Genomic DNA, 20,504 nt, shown 5'->3' with positions numbered 1-20,504 from the left:
TAATCTTTTTTTCTGGAAACTGGCCCATGAGAAACTTATAACTAATGAGGAGAGATGTAAACACAATATGACTTATTCTTCTACTTGTCCAAGATGTGGAGAGGTTCTTGAGACTCTTATGCATGTCCTTAGTGATTGTTTTTATGCAAAATCAGTCTGAAACCACTTTATCTTTCCTCAACAATGGGTGGCTTTTTTAATGAAAGTATTTTAGACTAGTTGGTTTTTAATTTATCTTGTCCCAATCATAGTCTCATTACTAATTGGAGAAAATTCTTTGGGATTATTATTTGGAATCTATGAAAGGACAGAAACTCCTTCGTGATAATGAATGTTTTTAACTTCAACCACCCGGCTAATGGCAGGTCCAAATGCTGAAAACATAGAGGAGGCTTTACAAAAACATGGCCATGCGACGCCAATTTTTATAGATCTGTCATCATCTTTACATACAGAAAATCAAGGACTCCACAGTATATTAATATTTTAACTTCACAACAGGGTAATAATTTTTCGACCTATAGACCATTATATTACATCCATCATAGGGGAAGGAAGCAAACTTTACATACTACTGAATTCATCCAATGACTTGAAAAAACTAATCATAGGGTCATAGAGATCTTGCTTTGCTTGCACACTTAAAATGAAGTCCATATGACCATAATTTTCCAGATAAACCAGCTCCGGTGAGGATGGCAAATCCTTGAGTGTGTGCTTGAAATCAGTTACATCTGCTAAAGCATCATTTCCCCCGTAAGCCATCCACAGAGGCAATGATTCAGGTACGTGGCTAAGGTCGAATTTTGGTGGTTTGAACTTCCCGTACTGTATCAGATTTTTGAGCTTTCCATAATCATACTTGGAGAAGGTACCTTTGCGGATCACTGGTGAACAAAGGAGGTCATCACAGACAGGACCATTAAGAAGAATAACATGAAAACTGATTTCTAGATCATCATAAAAAAATGTAAAACCCAGAGTGAATTACACGAACTTTAAATGTCCGTACATAAATTTCCGAATGAAGTTCAAAAGACATTCTCTTGGAAATACTCAGATATTAAAAAATAAAAATAAAAAAATACTTTTTTCTCACTACATGGAATGTGATCGATTTCGTACTTATTTTCCAATATTTCTTTTCCCATCCCTACAAAGGTCAATTTAGCTACTTGACATGCAAATGCTATGATCATTATCAGACACGATCAAAATAATATCTTTGATGAGAATAACAATTAGTAGTATACATAAGAGCAACAACGTTAAATCATGCATGTTAGCCGTAATGCTAATTAAAAAAAGCAGCCGCACATAATCAGGACTGCCACAGTCATCACTAAAGGTTATCAAATGAAGATAATGAAGCATACTCTGGAAAAGGTGGTGCAAGTTTTTGGAGGACGATGGATGAGGTTCTTGTTCAAGATAAAAATCCACACGTGACTCATTGAAGCAACAATTCTTCCCTGTAATTTCATTGAAGTGTCTTGAGTAGAAGCATTTATCAAAAAAGAAAGACACAATAAACACAACCAAAAACTAATGATCACACTACTAAGTTTCAGGTAAAGTCTGTGAACTAACTGCAATGGCAAGAAATATTTTTAAGGGAAGGATAATTTATTGACCTTTTCTCTTTTCTTTTTTGTTTACTTTTAATACTTATTGTTACTCTCTCTTTCAAGCACCTAAAGTCAAGAGGAATGTCAAATTCTGGTCTCATGCAGAAAAAGGGATTTCCATTCCATGAAACCTTGAATTTCTATTCCACATTATAACAAACGCCACAGTTTTGTTGTTTTTAACAAAAACAAAAATCTGACAATTTGTAATACCACACCTACATTATCCACACCATAAATGCCACCCATCTGTATGCCTCTCGAGTAATTCTTAAGCTCTATTCAAGGAATAACTTTATTTCCACCATGGACCAAGTAGCAAGTCTAGAACTGTAGCAAGCTGGTGCAACAATACACCAAAGAAACTTAATAGGAGCATTAATCTACTATCTTATCCTTGACAGCTTTTCCTATCCCGAGGATATGACACTGTGGACCATCTCAATAACAAAGAAAATGTACAAAAGGAAATCCATACAAAATCCAAATTCAATACTCTGAAATAAAAATCCAACTCAATGAGAGAAATAAGTGCATGCATGACAATGACTAAACTATTTCAAGTTTAAATTTGCACACTGATAGTTTGTTGCCTACAAAACATCAGACATGGTTGAAAACTTGCACACACTGACTTATGGGCAGAGCATGTCTCTTGCCGCACATTCTTTTGACTAAAATTAAAATATTTACTGTTAAATTAGAGAGGGAAAGTGAAATGATAAACTGATAGAAACAAACAAATTGATTGAATAGCTGAAAATAGGAGGAAGAATTGTCCTGCAAGCTCTCCCTTCCACAAAGTTTCCCTTTTCATACAAACTTTCTAATTCTCTGAATGAATCCTTCCATCCTCATTCCCCCTATTTATCTGACTGATCCCCTCTAACTAACAGTGCCTAACTATTTGTCCCTTCCCTTCTGTCCTAACAGAGAGGGCTCCCTCCCTCCACACTCCAGAAGATGCAAATTTCACACAACATACAAAATGATACATCCATTTAAATTGAGTGAGCAGTTTGTAAACAGAGAAATTTGCAATCTTTTATTTGGACCAAGTTGATTTCATTTACACACTTGGTCATGTTCTAAATTGTAAGTCCCTGCCACTTACATGGCAGGAAGTGTCATGGTTTCTCCAAATGATGCAACAAATCAACTTATCTTTACCAAATTCTGACATTTCAATGGGGCATGGGAGGAAAAAAGATTGAGAAAGCCTTTCAAGCATGCAAACAGAGGGGAATTGTTCCACCACATGTTATGCACACACTATTTATGATTCAAAGAAACGAGATGCCTAAGCATAACTAATGTATAACTGGACCAACTTACACCAGTATATCCAACAGAAAACAAAGAAACTAATCCATCGCCACTTAATCCTCCCACGGAGAAAGGCAATAGAGAACTCCATGATGTGGAGAATTTTATTTCGATTGGACAGTTTAGCATGTCAAAAACACAACACGTTGGATTTCTTAAAATTGAAGAAGAAAAAAGTAGTCTCAACAAACAGATAAATGAGCAGGAACATTCACAGCCTAGCATGTGAACACATTCAAATACTTCAAAATATTAACACATAGTCAGGTCCAGCGTGACAGACATGAACCTGTTATGGAGGAAATCATGTCATTGCAACTTAGACGGGTGTCACACATGGAAACCAGGAGACTGGCTCCCCATTCGCTGAAAGTGAAACATGAAATTATATAAAGTGAACATTTGCTAAACTAGAAATAAATTGAAGAACATATGCAAAAGAAAAAGAGAAAAACATGACATGACAGAAGAAAAATTGAAATATAGAACCTTTTGAAGTTCAGTTGATGAATACCCATGCCAAGAATCATCTGAACAAAACCGGTAATTTATTTCTCACCTCAAAGTTTCATGTTTACAGTGAAAATTAATAGAACCAAGTAAGAAATACCTGATCAATGTGCATCTTAACCATTCTAAGTACAAGAGGTGCACTGACATGATCCAAGTATGAAATTGGAGATAGAAGAGCTGCAGCTTTAACCTTCTCTACAATCTTGGGTTGAGTGAAGGCAGCAAAAGATATAATTGTCCCCTACGAAATAAATAAAATGCAAGCTATAGCTACCACCAAATAGCAAGTGAAAAGGATGATGTCAAAAATCATAAATACCTGTGAATGCCCAACTACAAAAAGCTTTGAGTTTGTCACTTTATTAATGTAATTGATCATTTCTGCAAGATCATACAGGGCCAAATCCTGCCAACTCCAATCCCAAAAATGCTACAAAGGGACCAAAGTTCAATTAGTCACGTGACTTGCATCACAGACATGGTGATTACAAACTCAGGACTCCAACTGTTCCACCAAATATAGCAAGGCAAATAGAACCAAATTTTCAGTTTAATTGATTTCATAACCAATAGTTTCAGTCCTGAACTTCCAATGCTAAATTTTCAGTTTTATCAAACGCACCCTTAGTGACTCTATAGAGAAAAGGAGAACCTTCCCATTTAACTTATTATTTCTCCCATGTTTTACATTTTAAAAAAGCCATCAGCTTCATTGGTTGAAAATAATAAAACAATGAAAACTATCACAAACAGCTGACAGACACAAAAAATTTTACAACATGAAGGATAAAGCAAGCTCCCCACCTTATTCTTCTCTAATAAAGATATATGCCCATGGCTCCAGCGTGTTCCACGCACATTTCCTACCCAAACATCAAAACCATGATCTGCAAGTATGAAGCCAAGTGATTGATTTGGAGTATTTAGAAACCATGCATCACCTGCCTGATGGTATCAAATGGCATCAATAAATCACTGTTGAGATTCAATCAAACGGTTTAAATCTTTGAAAGGAATTTCACACAAGCAAGAGCAAAAGAACCCTCCTCCTCCTAAAAAGGACAAAAGTTATAAAAATATAATATTTACTAGCCCAAAAACTCTGCAAATATGATAAAGTGGACTTGGTTACAAAATTTGGAAACTTCCTACAATCAAATACAACCACCGAGCCATTTGGATCTTCCCCTGTAAAAGGAAAACAATAGAAACTAATAACACCCAATATCGTCACTGAAAGACCGGAAATCCCTCAGCCAAAGCCAACTGTGCTCAATTGGGAAACAGAATGGTCAAGTTAAAGTTGAATGTCATACACGCATTGCAACATATTGTAATGTCATTTAGGCATTTATAGCATTGGGATGCGAAGGAAGAGTAAAAAGAGAAGAGAAAATGTGATGACCATGAATAAGCCATGCAGAAGCAGAACCGGAGGACCTCGTTCTCCGTCATTCCCAAGACTGAGGGAGGAAGAAGAAGACACGCGCTGAAGGCCCAGCAAGAAACCATCCTTCGTCTGAGTCTGCAAGTAACAAAACAATTAACCATTAGCCACAACACAAAAAGGATTAAAAATCTGTGTGATTCAATTTCCTAATTAACTCTAATCAGAAACAGAAAAACATTAATTTAAAATATTAAATAAACAGAATACGGTGTATTCGGAGCATGGGTAACCGGCGGGGAGAATCAGCTCCTCACACAAACTGTGTTTCTGTTTTGGGCGGTTACCGCCGTCGAAACCGTTAACGGCCTCTCCCAATAGTATGGAGACAGTTATGGCCAACAACAACCTCTCCATCCCCGTCCCCAATTCTCCACTGCTTCCACCTCTGATCCTTTGCCTTCACTTGCAACACTCTAACCATTATATAATGCTTGCGAGTTGGACCCATATTCCGCCACGCGCCTCTCATAGCGCGTGGTTTCCAGAACTGCCAATTAAGAGGGTAATCTAGGTAAGACCACCACAAGACACAGCTGCTCACAAGTCATAACTGTTTACCGTTAGGTGATTGTTATTTTTCATCACTGGTGGGTGCGTGCCTGCTTAAAAGCAGTACAAGTATCGCAATACCTTCTTCTTGTTCCTTATCTTTTACTTTCAGGTTACGTCTGCAATGGCACAAAGCAGCCATGCTAGAAAATAAAACACCATAAAAAGAAAAATAATGAAATTATATTGGTAATTGTTGTTTAAAATAAGATTAAATAAAACTTAATAAAATTTATTGAATATTTTTAAAATTTTAAGAACAATAGTAATATTTTTTTCATAATTTGTCATTTATTTGAATTTTTAAATTTACAAAAATTATAGTTTATTTAACTATACAAAATAGTTCGTATGTTAGTACATTTCTAACACACTCAAATCCTTTTGGTGTTTCATTGCAACCTTTGAAATGGAATGAGTTTCGCGTTGTATGTATTTTTGTTGCAATTTTCGAAGCAGATTGATTGGGGAAGTTTCATGGAACAGCGCATGCTCTCCGTAGAAATTTCATAATCCACGCGCGGCTTCAGGGCAGTGAAGAATTGCTCAAATTATTCATCCAACCCTTTTTTTTATTTCCCACAATCCCGTCTCGTTCGAACGCGACAGTTTACTTCTTATATTATCTTATAGTGTATTATTATTAATATTATACATCAATAATTATAATCTCTATAACAAAAAGAACATTCGGAGTCTATGGTTTTTTTTTTTTCTCCAATTTGATTTATGTGTATATTTATAAAATTGTTTAGGTCCACTATTTTTTGTCCGACCATCTGGATTCATTTCATTTTTGTTGGTCCAGCCTGCAATAGATCTTGGGCCGAATGTATATTTTGTTGAGTAAATAAAAGGGGTGAGCCCAATGAATTATGTTGAATTTATTTGTCTTTATTTCAGTTGACCAACAAGTAGTTTTATTATTTTAGAGTTTAATGTAAAATGTTTTTTTATTGAATTAGTTTTAAATTTTAAAAATGATATGAACATAATATTGAATAATTAGTTCAGTTGTAAAATGTATAATATATGGCGGTGTAAAATAAAATTAATCATTATTATTTGATATTGTGTGCTTAATTAGACATTAGTTGGATGGTTTAATTTAGAAATAATATGATGTTGCAAAGGTACAAGAAATAACAACTATGAATCAAAATACATTTTATATTATTTGAGTTTTAATATAACGGGTGTTTTGTTCTTTTTTCTCTCGTTCTATTTTTTCTTCCCAAACCCTTTTTAAGCCAGAGTCTTTAAACCTATACAAAAATAGAGAAAGTTTAAAATCAACTATATTAATTAATAATGATTTTGTGTAATTTGATGAAATCGGCTTAAAATTGTAAAGTTAAAAGGGATGAGAGTGAGTCTAATGCTATTTGGGTACTCTTGAAAAATACATGTAAGGCATAAGATAATTACACATTTTAATGGGTCTAGGTTCATTTATGAATAAATGCCCTGCAAAGCTTGATGAGTACTATAATATTCAGACTTATTTACCTTCACTAATATATATACAATTAAATTTACTATAATTTTATATGTATAATACGTTGCAATTTAATTAATAATTTATTTGATTTTAGATTATTTTTTTAAATTCTATTTGAAATAGTTTTAAAAAATACAAGTATTTTATAATGATACACATGCTTTATTATTTTATAAAAAAATTTAAAAAATCATATTTCAGTTAACAACTTATAAGTAATATGTATAAAAGTTTAGCTACTTAGCAGGTATAATGATAAAAACAAATTGTTATCCAATAAATAAGAGAAGATACAGAAATATATTTTTTAAAAATTACAAATGTGAAATTAAGTACTATATCTTATCCAAACACTACTTAATAATATAAAATATTAAAAACACTACACGAGTTTTATTAAGATTTTTATTATCTATTACAAATGGTGTTTAATAAGTGGAATTTTTATCTATATTAAACGGTAAAAATACCAATTTGCTTCTTGGTGCCAAGTGTATCGACCGTCATGTGTGAGAAAGGAGTTGATTAACCGTTCAATTAAAATAAAAAATTAATATTAAATTAAAGTAAATTAATTTTAACACACATGCATGCACTCATTTCATAATAAAAAATGTCATTTTTAAAATTTTTTCTAATTGAGCATTTTGCACCCACTGTTATATTATATTTTAAGTTATAAATTTTAATCATTACTGTTTAAAATGAGGTAGTAATAGGTCCTTAACTCATTGAGAATTAAGAACCCATGCCATAATGTAAGTCATGCTTAAACCGCATAAAAGTTTAGTAATTTATTTATATTTTATATTATATTTTTTAGTTTTTGTTACCGAATAATAATACATTTAAAAAGTACTTTTGTTGTTATTAATTTTTTTTTATATTGTATATTTAATTGTATTCTGTGATTTTTATTTCTTCTAAAGATTATTTATTATTTAGTTATAAATTTTAAAATACTGATATTGATTTATCATATCAAACTGAAAAAAATATATTTTTGTAGATAGACTGAAATTTAGATTCAGTGAGTTCATATTCGTGCAGTAAATTATTTGTTAGTTATCTTAAATCAAACATTTTTCTACACTTATGTTAAGGGAAAATTGTTATAAAACATTCCCACTATTCATGTATATAAATAATTTTAATTATTAAATAAATAAATTATTAATTTTGATATTTTAAAATAATAAATATATGTATTTTTATTGATATTGATTTTAAATATTTTTACCTTACAGATCTTTCTAGTTACTAAATGAGAAATATATTAAATGTGTTTTATATTTTGAAGATAACAAATACATGCATTTTTAAAAAAATTAAAATCTACTATATAAAACAGGAGGAGTTGAAGAGAACATAACAAAACTCTTTGACTTCCTTACTTTTCTAATATGTGTTTAGGGTATAGTTTTTAAATTTTTTAAAAATAAATATTAACATAAAATTCAATATCTTATTATATTAAATATTATACTTATTCATATAAATTTAGTATTTATTATTTTCTTATTATATATCCTTAAACACATGTTAAAAAGATTATTCAATGTGAGCTTTTAATATGGATAAAGAGGAAACAACAAACCAATCGTAATTATGTTCAATATCTATTTATAACAAAAACTAGCATATGCACATTATCCGTTGGAAAATATAGTAGTTATTAATTTATTAAAAAAAAAAATATTTGGTGTCTAAAGATATATAATTAAAAATATTAAATATATATTAGCAAAATAAAAATATTAAATATAATAATTTTATTAAAAATATAATATTTAATATTTTAAATATTTTTCATTCTATAATATATTGCGTTTCTAATAAAAATAATAAATATATTTTTATTATATATCATTAAACACACATTAATTGCAAAATTCATGAATTTATTATACATCTCAAAGCCTACCACTGCCATTACTGATAAAGTAATATTTTTTTCCTTCCCAAATCTTTAAACTTACACACAATTAATTATATTTTTATTTGTAACTTTTATTTCTTTTATATTTTTTTATTAAATTAAATTATAAATTTAAATATACTGTAATCATATTCGTGCAGTGAATAATTTGCTAGTCATCAAAAAATTTTAATCATCAAATGTTTTTTATCTATTAAAAATAATAATTATGTTCAATATCTATTTATAATAAATTCAAATATCTGTACCTTTTATCTGTCCAAAACTTTCTAACTACTAAATAAATAATATAATTAAAATTAACAAATGTATATGAACTTTTTTATTTAAAATTTACTTTATACAGAAAAAAAAAAGCTTTTGTTTGAAAACATGTGTTTAAAAAAATATGATAAAAGTTTATACGAGATAAAATTTGTTAAAGTAACAGAAAACGACAAGATTCAATCTAATGATAACATTAAATAATATATTTAAGATATTTTCTGCGAAATATTTTAGATATTTACCAGAAAAAGATAAGTAGAAGATAGATCGAATCAAATTTGGCAGTTATATATATTCACCTCATAATAACCTTTTGGAAGTCACAGCCATAACCCATAATCTCTGATTCTGAGCATCCAAGTTAGCAGCAGCAACCATGCCAACCACTGTAGCACATCGCAGGTACTCGCGAGGTTTGCCTATAGTGACACACGAGGAATTTGACATCGACATGGGTAACGGCAAAATCGTAACATGCACCTTAACAAACTCGGCCGCAGCAGTGGACATGTGGATCTTCCAGACATGTCGTGTCCGTGAAGATGTGGTTGGGCTCGATGTGGAGTGGCGTCCTTTCGGCGAAAACAACCCTGTGGCCACTTTGCAACTGTGTGTGCGTCGTCGTTGTCTGGTTTTCCAACTTCTGCACTCATCGCATATTCCTTTCTCTCTGTTGGAGTTTCTGCGCGATCCCTCTCTGACATTCGTGGGCGTTGGGGTGTATGATGATGGGGTGAAGCTGTTGAATGATTATGGTTTGGAAGTTTATAGAACGGTGGATCTTGGTAAGTTGGCGATGTCGAAATTGAGGTTAACGCATTATCCAGGGCTGAAGTTTTTGGCGCTTCAGGTTCTTTCTGTTGATATTGTGAAGCCCAAGAATGTGACTTTGAGTCGCTGGGATAATCGGTGGCTTACGCCTGCCCAGGTTCAGTATGCCTCTGTTGATGCCATTGCTTCTTACGAGATTGGAAAGACTTTGAGGGCTTGGGAAGTACAATCTGATGCCTGATGCACATTCCTGAATTTCAGATTCATTGCTTTTGCGTCTTAGAATTATGTTAATATATAAACTGTCTAAATTCAAAAAAAAAAAATGATAAAAACCTATACTAAAAATACTGTGTCTTCTGTAGTTCTTTGTTTTAAATGTCAATGATTCATGTCCTATTTCTGTTGGTAAAATTAATGTTCTGAAACCATGTAGAGATAGTTTAAAATCAAGTGTATTTTTTTTTAAAAAATTTGTTTGAAACTTTTTCCGTAAAGAGAACGAAAGAGTCTATGTTTGGAGTAAATTTTTGGAGAAGAGGGTATATTTTTAATTTTTAAATTATTTTTTTATATTATTTATAATAAATATATTATTAATATATTAGTTTATATTTTTTATTTTCAAAAGAGGTTAATTTTAAAAATATTTATTTAAAATATATATTTTATCTTTCTTTCTTTTCTTCTTTAAAATTTTATTTTCAAAACAATTTTTAAAAAGTAAAGAGAGAAACAAAAGGTTAAACTCTTAAATTATTTAAATATTAAATATTAAAAAATAAAGAATTTTTTTTTGTTTATATTTTTTATTCACATTTTGTGACTCTTTATTTTTAAATATAAAAATTATTTTTTTTTAAATTAATATTTTTAATTTTTATCTTTTTTTTAAATTATTTTTTAAAAAGTTTTGTTTCAGAGTTTAAATGGAGAGAAAAGAGAATAATTTGAAGATAGAAAAAAGGGAGATAAAAGGATGCTAAACTCCTCTCTTATCTAGATATTAAATATGAAGAAGAGAAGATGACAGTGGGTTAATAATATAAATTATATCATATATTTTATTTATATTTTTTTTCAAAAAATACAAAAATTAAATATTTTTATTCTTATAAAAATTAATATTTTTAAAAATTAATATATTTTAAAACTATCACTCTAAAAGTTATTATATTTAAAAAAATATTAATTTATTACTATTATTTTTTTAATTGTTTTAATAAATGCATGAATTATATATTTTTCTTCCTCTAAAAATTAATATTTTTAAAATTTATATTTCTATTTTTTATATTTTAAAAAAATTACTCTAAAAATTAACTTTTTTATTTTTTTAAATTAACATCACACTTTTGTAAAAATATTTTTTTTATTTTTTTATTTAATAATTAATATATAGAAAAATATTCTAATAGACCAAAACACCTTAAAAATATAAATTTTATAAAATTAAGTTTAGGAAGATTTTGGAAGTTTAAAAAAATCCTCTTACCATTCTTTTTTAAATTAATTAACTCTCAAACAATAATAAAATCTCTTTAACCCTTTTCTTTTTCTCTTAAATTTAACTTTCAAACAAACTCTAAAGAAATAGTCAAAGAAATATTTATTATAAGATTAAAAGTATTTTGAAGATTAAAAAAAATCCCTTACTTCTTTTATTTATGTAAGTAATAATTAATTTTATTCTTTTTTATTATATCTAATCTTTACTAGATAAATTAAACAAAGTTTAAATATTTATCTATTATCACTATTAAAAGTACATTGTTATTTTTAAAAATATATTTATTTTATTTTTTTTATCTCTCCGTGACTATGTTACTAATAAAAATATTTTATATAAAAAATTAAACTATAGTGGCGTGAAATTATAAAAAAAATATATATCTCTTTATAAAAAGATTATTAAAAAAATGTCGTTATAAATATTTCAAACTCAAATAGGATATTCTCTATAAAAAATATCTATAATTTTAATTAGAAAAACAATGTTTTGAAATAATAATCTCCACTGCGGGACCATGTATCTGATTTATGATAAAGTATATATATAACGAATAATATATGTAGTGAAATACGAATCTTTGAAGTTATTAATATTTAAATAACACTATCTGTATAAAGATAGCAAGCATGAAACATGCTCTATCTTGTTTCATTTATAGATGGCGTGAAATAAACCTGACGAAGATTGAGCTTGTGTTAAGGCTCAGGCCCCTAAGCTGCACGTTATATTTATTTATCTAGAACGAGAAACACAAATAAGTAAGGTGTGTGATGTGATACCTAAATTTTTTTATTATAATAACAAAATGTAATAAATTAAAAAATATATTATTATATATAATTTATTTAAATTATATTATTTGTTACATGATTATCTTATTATTATTATATTGTATATTGAAATTTTTTTATTTTTTTTATAAATTTTTAATTTTAAATAAAATATAATTCATATTTAAAAACTTTTATTTATTATAAATAAAAAATTTATAATACAATATATTAATATAATACTATTATTTTATTTTATAATTTTAATTTATTTAGTTTTTATTAAATAATTAAAATAAAATAAAATAATTATTTAAATACGTAACTTGGTTAAAATTTTTCAGAGTACAATACTCTAAATTTTTTTAAGAGTATTATAGAATTTACTAATAATTAATTAATTTAATTAAAAGAAATATTAAAGACCCCCAGACAATTGTATTATAAAATTCATAAAAACTGACAAATAATCACCTAATCTTAAAGTGCTAACTCTACTTTGTATCATAAATAACAAAGCATATAAATGTATGCGGGCATCGTGTCTGAGGACGAGTTAAATATCATTAACAGTCCTTAATTTGTTTGATGTAAATTGTCTGTCTTTACTCTCTTAAACACAGGAGTTAATTAATGTAATTCACATAAATGAGATTTATATATATATATTTTTATTTTTAAGACAATTACTAAAACGAAGAGTACTTTTACAAAAAAAATTAAAAATTGGACAAAAAAAATATTTTCACCTTTCGATCGTAAAAACTTAAAAATATATTATAAATTAAATAAAAAAACCTTTGTCATCATATATGTCACATTCCTAGGATACCCCTAAAATTAACATAGTCTTTGCCTGAAGTATCCCCATAGTTGAAGAGGTTAATCAAACTTGTGTCCAGGTTCATTGCATTGTCATTTTTCCTTTCAAACCAAAAAGTCTTTCAATCACTCAGGCTTTCTCATTGCTTGACTCTTTAACCAATGAATTATTTTAAAGAAAACAAATTTAAATATTTCAAAAACTATTTTTTTTTACAATTTATTATTATTATTATATGTCAATACGTAATTTTAAAACTTTAATTAAGAAATTAATGAATGTATTTTTTTGTTAAAATATTATAATAAATATATAAGTGATATTTTTGTAAAATATTTTTCTTAGAACTTGTTTAGAATACTTATTAACATTCTTAATATTTTTATCAACATTTAAATTTTTCATAAATATATAATAACCATTATTTTTTTTAAATTTATACTAAAAAAGCTAATAATTCTATTATTTAAATTATTAAAAATTAACATAGTATATAATATTATAAATCATTCATTATATACATGTTTTAAAATTTAAAAAAAAAAAATGTACCTCTTCACGGTACATAAAACATTTTCTAAATATTAGACATTAAGCATCGTTTAATGGATCACACCAATACCCTGAAGAATCCAGTCATGATAGCGTCTCTCGTCCAAAAGGAAAAGTAAAACGCATTTCTACTAGTCCACAGCAAAGGTGCAAAGATTCCATCCAACCGGAACCACCATTGCTCCACTTCACTACCGCCACATCTTCGCTGGCAACGATGGCTTTCTCGGAGTTCCAACCACTCAACGACAAGACTTTGATCGAATACATAAAGTCCGTCCCTGCCCTCTCCTCCAAACTAGCCAACAACTTCGACAACTTATCCATCAAAGAAGTTGGAGATGGCAACCTTAACTTTGTCTACATTGTTTTCAACTCCGCAGGTTCTTTTGTCATCAAACAGGTAACACTTTCACTTACTCCCACCCACCCATGATCCAAAACCCAGAACCCAAACTTTTTATTCCAAAAAATCATGGGCAATTGCAAATTTCGTTTTTTATTTATTTATTAACTTTCAGTTTCCAAGTTCAAACTTTATTTTGGGGGTTTTGGAATTGATCGTAGGCTCTGCCGTACGTTCGTTGCATCGGGGAATCATGGCCTATGACGAAGGAGAGAGCGTACTTTGAGTCGTTGGCGCTGAAAGAAGAGGGTCGCTTGTGCCCTGAACATGTCCCAGAAGTGTATCACTTTGACCGTACCATGTCTTTGATTGGCATGCGTTACTTAGAGCCTCCGCATATAATCCTCAGAAAAGGGTTAATTGCTGGGATTGAGTACCCTTTTTTGGGTGAGCACATGGCTGATTTCATGGCAAAGACTCTCTTCTTTACGTCTCTCCTTTTCCGTTCCACTACTGAGCACAAACGGGACGGTATGTTACTCTCAGAAGTTTTGTTGTCTTTTCACTGATTGATACCATCAGCTTCTTTAATCTAATTCTTTGCCTGAAAGATAATCGAGCTTAAAGTGGTTTTTAAGGTTGTTTTTGTTGAAACGATGATTACCTGATGTTGTCAGCAATTTGCTTCTCCGTCCTTAATAGATTTTGCCTCCGTATTAAGCTTTTGTTTTTAAAATGGATGGAATAAGGGCTGGTTTGGATTAGCTCTAAATGATATTCTCCTGTATTTATTGGTGTTACCATTAGCTTGAATTCATGCTGGCTTCATGCAGTTGCCGAATTTTGTGGGAACGTGGAGTTATGCAGGCTCACTGAGCAGGTCGTTTTCTCTGACCCTTATAAAGTTTCTCAATATAATCGTTGGACTTCCCCTTATCTTGATAGTGATGCTGAGGCTGTTCGCGAAGACAATCTGCTGAAGCTTGAAGTTGCTGAGTTGAAATCTAAGTATGATGAATCTCTTTTTTACCCAATTATATGCAGTTTTTTTTTTTTTTTTGTTAGAATATTTCTTTTTTAAGAATATATTTTCATGTAGGTTCTGTGAGAGGGCCCAGGCATTAATACATGGAGATCTACACACTGGTTCTGTGATGGTTACTCGGGAATCAACTCAGGTTATTGATCCGGAATTTGCATTTTATGGACCAATGGGTTTTGATATTGGAGCATTCTTGGGAAACTTGATTTTGGCTTTCTTTGCTCAAGATGGACATGCTGATCAAGCAAATGATCGAAAAGTAGGTCCAGTTTTTCCATATCTTTGGCACTAACCTGTCCTTTTATTTGTATACTTATTGTTCATACATTTCTAGTTATTCTCCACAATCAAACTTACAAGCTTAAGCTTTCTCTTTTGATGTTGTAATTTTTATTTCACTTTGGTACTTTTTTTCATGCTGAGGCTAGTTATCTTTTAAGCTATCCTACATATCTTTGGAGATATCTAGGGATTTGTACCAGCAATTGTGTCTATGGTTTTTTTTTTTTTTTGCCTCTGTGCTTATTTATAGTGTTGAAGTGCGTTGTATTGTTCTCTTGCTTTGTTGGTGTGGTTCTGATGACTGGTGCCTTGTTATCCTAAGAGAAGTATCCCTTAGTGTACATATTGATGAATAATCAGAAATATACCATGTCAATTCTGAGAATTCATTGTTTCAGAGAACTATAACCTGTTTTTTTTAACCAACTGAAGACTTGGTTTTGCAACAGAATTGTTTTTGTGGTTTCTCTTTGGTGTTCACCGATAGTTTGTTTGAGGGAACCAGCATTTAAGATATACCAATTAATTGGATAGCTCTCTTACACTTGCTAGTTTTAGGAGTTCCCTTTTCTTTCTCTGTTTTTGTTCTTTCTCCTGTTGTTTGATCTTTGTTGAGGATTGTACTTGTATATATTTCTTTTTCTCATAAAATTCCTTCTTTTAGTAAAAATAAAGTGAGGACTTTGGCTGAATTAAGTCTGCTGTTAGCTGAACAAGCATTGTGTTTTCAGTCAAATTACAGCATTGCAGGGTTCATGAAATAATGAGATCTGGCAGTTAAAGTGTAATTTTCAATAATTGCTGAAGACAACAGATTGTAGGGGGAAAAAGTGTTGTTCCTTGTCTAAAACTATATGTTATGTTGCAGGCATATAAGGAGTGGATTCTTAAGACAATTGAAGACAATTGGAATCTTTTCTACCACAAATTCACTTCACTTTGGGACAACCACAGAAATGGTGCTGGTGAAGCATATCTTCCCGCAATCTATAACAACCCTGAGGTTCAACAGCTTGTACAGAAAAAATACATGACAGATTTGTTTCATGATAGTCTTGGATTTGGTGCTGCCAAAATGATAAGGTGAGATTTTTTTCTCTTATAACAAAAAAGATAGGGTGAGATTGAAGATATTCATTTTTACTAGAATGTTACTACATAATTTGTATATTTACAATTTCTGTGATTTCTTTTGTTTATTTTAGCTATATAACCAGTAATGATCTTATAGCTAATGACTTAAACTTTTGGGATGGTCATTGTAATGACTTCTGATATATCCTTGTAAAATAGTTTGATTGATATAGCTGATCCCATGTAATGAGAAAAGGCTTAGTTGTTGTTGTAGATTGATGTGGTGCACCCTTTCTGACCAATGTCTTACGAGTCCAGAGTCATCTAAGAGCTTTCAGTCATGTTCAGTTGACGCTACCTCCTTAGAGCTATCTTCTTTCCTTGACTCGTATTATTGCTTCGTGCATTCATATATAGTAGCGCGAACTTTAATAATTGACCATTGTGCATCCTATGTTCTGATGTTATGCTCACTATGCTATATTTGGCATTATAATGCTCAAAACATCCGGTGATGTTAAGTCCATACTACTAGCTTTGTGCCTTGATCTTAGTTGAGCAAAATGAGTTGGAATTTCATGAGCTGATTGGTGTTACCCACCTTCATAAAAGACCCTGAAAATGTACAATGGCTAACACTTCCATTTTAATCATATGAATGACAGGAGAATTGTTGGTGTGGCACACGTTGAGGATTTCGAATCCATTGCTGATGCTGGCAAACGGGCAACCTGTGAACGGCGGGCACTTGATTTAGCTAAGATGATTCTCAAAGAAAGAAGAAAATTTGAAGGCATTACTGAAATTATTTCAGCAATTCGGCAATTCTAGCCATAACAAGATTTTGATGCATCAATAGTTCAATACCTCCATGATGTATCGTGTTTACCATATATTATCTTTGAGATTTTTGCTGTGTATTACTATATAACTTTCACTGTCAAAATTCTGTGTAGACTTTCCAATTATTTTACACGTACCCCCATATGTGTTGGATGCAGTGGAGAGTAAATGACAAAGGAAAATAGAATGGACGAAAACGAAGAGAAAAGTTTGTATTTAGTCCTTATTGGAAATTCCAGCTGTATATTATAACACCGAAATCGACATGAAGTTATTATAAAATATAAGAATTAAATGGAAAATAAGTGATGTTTATATTTTTGTTGGAATGCTTCATTTTCCATCTAATTTACATTTGATTATGCTGTAATTCTGCTGGATAATATTATAATACTGACACAATTAAATTAAAATTATAAGTAAAAATATTTTCATATTTTGTCATAACTAAAATATATTTGTTACATATATTGAATGTAAGTATATATTTGAACCTTTCCAAGGTGGTTTTGTAAGTGCCCTGAGATAAATGAAAAGGACTTTGGTCTTCACAGGCATTATCATCGTTGTTGGTAAGCTTGTGTTAAAAAAAACCAACAACTCTGGCAGATCCCAAAATGGATTTTCCCAATTAGCAACAGTAAGTTCCACATCACCGAAACTAAAAAAAAGAGAGTTTATTTTAACTGTTAGAAAACGTTTACTTCGTTACTGAGGAGTGTATTTACCTACGATCCAAAACTATATATATTAAGAATATTTACGTCATAATTCTACGATATTAACCTATTTATGATGTAATAAATAATACCAGATTAAATATTCTGTTTTGTTCTAAGTTTATCAAGACAACTGGGAGGCATATTGTTGAATACAAATCAATTTAGTGTTTTTAATATAGGCAAACCCAAATCATACCTACGAGTATGAGCTGACGAATTTCTCAAGCCCAAAAAGATCAATAAACGTCAGGGATATCAGTTGTCTAAATATGTTCCAACATGTAATATGTAAAAAAGGTATTTCTATAATTTTTAATAAAATTTCAACGTGTAAGTCCAAAAAAAAACTATATTAATTTTCAAGGTCAACAAGATCCTTCCTTTTATATTAGCACAACTTTGTGCATTTGTGACAGACGCGTCATCTTATTCTTCTTTCCTATTAGCACAAGATAACGGTTTCTTGTATCCTTAGTTGGTCCCGTACATAGTCTTGTAGTCACTCCACAGCTGGGTAACCGGCTTCCCTAGCAACTCACTAAACAAACTCTCACTGAAACTACTCTTCATCTTGTTGTTTAAGTCGGCCACAAACCCATTTTTGATACCATCACAATAGTTCAAAAACTGAGCTGTGACTTCATATCCTTGGTCCCAACTATACCCTACACCTGGAGGTTTCCAGTAATCTGGTGCATATCCAGCCTTCAACCTCACAAAATCAGCCATGCCTTCAATGAGTCCTGAAGGGGCTTGGCCTTTTCCATCCCACAACAATATATGGGCCATTTCATGATATAGCAACCCAGTAATCTCTTTCTTGATATCTTCTGGGCACCCCTCAATGTATGCTGCACTAACATGGATGATGTTATTGCTAGTAAATGCCACCCCATCAATGTTTTCAACAACCATGCTCACCTTTGGGACACTTTTGATGTCAACATTGTTGTTCTGTTGAAGGAGAATCTGTGTGAATTCCGAGGTATTGATCAATGTTAGCATGGCATATTCTGCTCCTATTTCATTGTCAAAGCGGGCTGCACCAATGCTGGAGCCAGCATTGTTGGACACAACGCTGTCTATTGCCCTAGTGCCATTAACGGATGCTAGAGTTAGTGCTAAGCATAGGACATGTTTAAGGTATTGAGCCATTGTTATTTTAATTGGATCTGTTTTTGCTCAGTATAGTTGGGATTACTCTAGGGCTTTTATAAGAGTTTGGAACTATAAGTATCAAGTTATAACGGCAGGAAGTGAGGAGGTGTAGGGTGCATGGCATATATTAAATCATATTTAATCTAAAAATAATATTTTTTAATGAAAAAAGACAATATTTATTATAAATACTTGTTCATTGGACATGTCTTTAGTTGAGAGATTACGTAATAGAACCCTGTTTTGTTAGAATATTATCTTCTAAGAGTCTGCTTGATGGCCTGCTTTTTAAGTAAATAATGGTAAATTCAGCATGTTTGTTTACACCTCTAATGTGTTTACTTACACGTCAAACCCACTCAGACGTATGTAATGAAGAAGAGAGTTGAAAGAATTCTATTTTACGAATGTAAATATTTTACATTCTCTTTTATATTTTTTATTTATGATAAAAGTCTTTTCGTTAAAAATATTACTAAATAAATAATAATAAAATGATTTATTTTTACTTATTTATTTATGTTTTCATTATTTACTAATTAAAACTAAACAAAAAAGGAATCCTTTTTTATTCAATAATAACAGATAAAGAAGTTATAAAATTTGTATTTCCCTTTTTTAACCTTATTTCTTTTTAATATTTTTGTTACAATATCCTTTTTTTAAGCTATGGTTTTTTGACGCGTTTTCAGCTATGATATTATTTATTTATTTTGGTCAAGGATAAATTTTTTTAATCACCAGGTTTACCAAAAATAAAAGGAGAACCGGGCCTGAGAGCAAACTAACAAGAACACAGGCTGAAGAAAAATAGCCCAAACAAGGCCTTTATGTAGAGCTGTTAATATGGACTATATCCACCTAACCTATCATACAGCCCCTTTTTTTAAAACCTCATACATAGTGGGCTTATTTTGGGCTTCTGGCTCATGGTACTTTAGATTCACACACAGAGGCCCAAGCCACTTAGCCAGCCAACAATTGTATTGACGCCCGTATGACAAAAATGTATGAGGGGAACCATAAAATATTTATTAAAATAGTCAAATTATGAGATTAAAAATTCTAAATGGATATAATAATATCAAAGTTTTGTGAATCCCGAACGTGTGGGTCGTGTAGGAAGTCTACGAAAGAGGTATGAATAAGAGAAACAGTACATTGCAAAATTCAACCCCACACGCTAAAACTGTCTCCATCCAAGGATTGACATATCTAATTAGTAACTCTATATCTTCTTATAAAACTTTTATAATTATTATTTTTTATATCTTACAAAGAAAACATGAAATAAAAAAGTAAATATATTTAACACTTAAAAATATATAAAATAAATAACGCTTTTCTACAGTTAGTAATATAGAGGATAAAAATAAAATTGTATAAAAAATTGATTTTTTTTAAAAAATAAACTTAAATCGAGATAAGTTAAAAT

General features: G+C 30.4%; 4 protein-coding genes across 4 annotated transcripts; 2 read left to right on the top strand and 2 right to left on the bottom strand.

Annotated features, from left to right (window-relative positions):
- Positions 1-383: 383 nt before the first annotated feature.
- LOC113871308 (triacylglycerol lipase 1) lies at positions 384-5,457 on the bottom strand. The gene is made up of 9 exons (XM_027508339.1): positions 5,125-5,457; positions 4,873-4,992; positions 4,272-4,412; positions 3,787-3,897; positions 3,565-3,708; positions 3,444-3,484; positions 3,244-3,320; positions 1,377-1,472; positions 384-887 (listed from the first exon to the last, which is right to left on the bottom strand). Exons 1-9 carry the CDS (start codon positions 5,269-5,271, stop codon positions 565-567), a joined length of 1,200 nt encoding a protein of 399 aa, XP_027364140.1. The 5' UTR covers positions 5,272-5,457; the 3' UTR covers positions 384-564.
- A 4,092-nt stretch (positions 5,458-9,549) lies between these two features.
- Positions 9,550-10,185, top strand: LOC113871872 (Werner Syndrome-like exonuclease). The gene has a single exon (XM_027508965.1). The coding sequence runs from the start codon at positions 9,550-9,552 to the stop codon at positions 10,183-10,185; it is 636 nt and encodes a 211-aa protein (XP_027364766.1).
- A 3,480-nt stretch (positions 10,186-13,665) lies between these two features.
- LOC113872671 (methylthioribose kinase) lies at positions 13,666-17,509 on the top strand. The gene is made up of 6 exons (XM_027510396.1): positions 13,666-14,005; positions 14,170-14,479; positions 14,782-14,956; positions 15,048-15,249; positions 16,141-16,355; positions 17,012-17,509. The coding sequence occupies exons 1-6, from the start codon at positions 13,820-13,822 to the stop codon at positions 17,175-17,177; spliced, it is 1,254 nt and encodes a 417-aa protein (XP_027366197.1). The 5' UTR covers positions 13,666-13,819; the 3' UTR covers positions 17,178-17,509.
- Positions 17,510-18,382: 873 nt separating this feature from the next.
- LOC113871870 lies at positions 18,383-19,066 on the bottom strand. The gene has a single exon (XM_027508964.1). The coding sequence runs from the start codon at positions 19,064-19,066 to the stop codon at positions 18,383-18,385; it is 684 nt and encodes a 227-aa protein (XP_027364765.1).
- Positions 19,067-20,504: the final 1,438 nt, after the last annotated feature.

This window comes from Abrus precatorius, unplaced genomic scaffold, assembly GCF_003935025.1.
Source record: "Abrus precatorius isolate BTA unplaced genomic scaffold, Abrus_2018 Scaffold7, whole genome shotgun sequence".
Lineage (NCBI taxonomy): Eukaryota > Viridiplantae > Streptophyta > Magnoliopsida > Fabales > Fabaceae > Abrus > Abrus precatorius.
The sequence above is the reverse complement of the archived record's forward strand: the minus strand, read 5'-3'. Positions and strand labels throughout refer to the sequence as shown.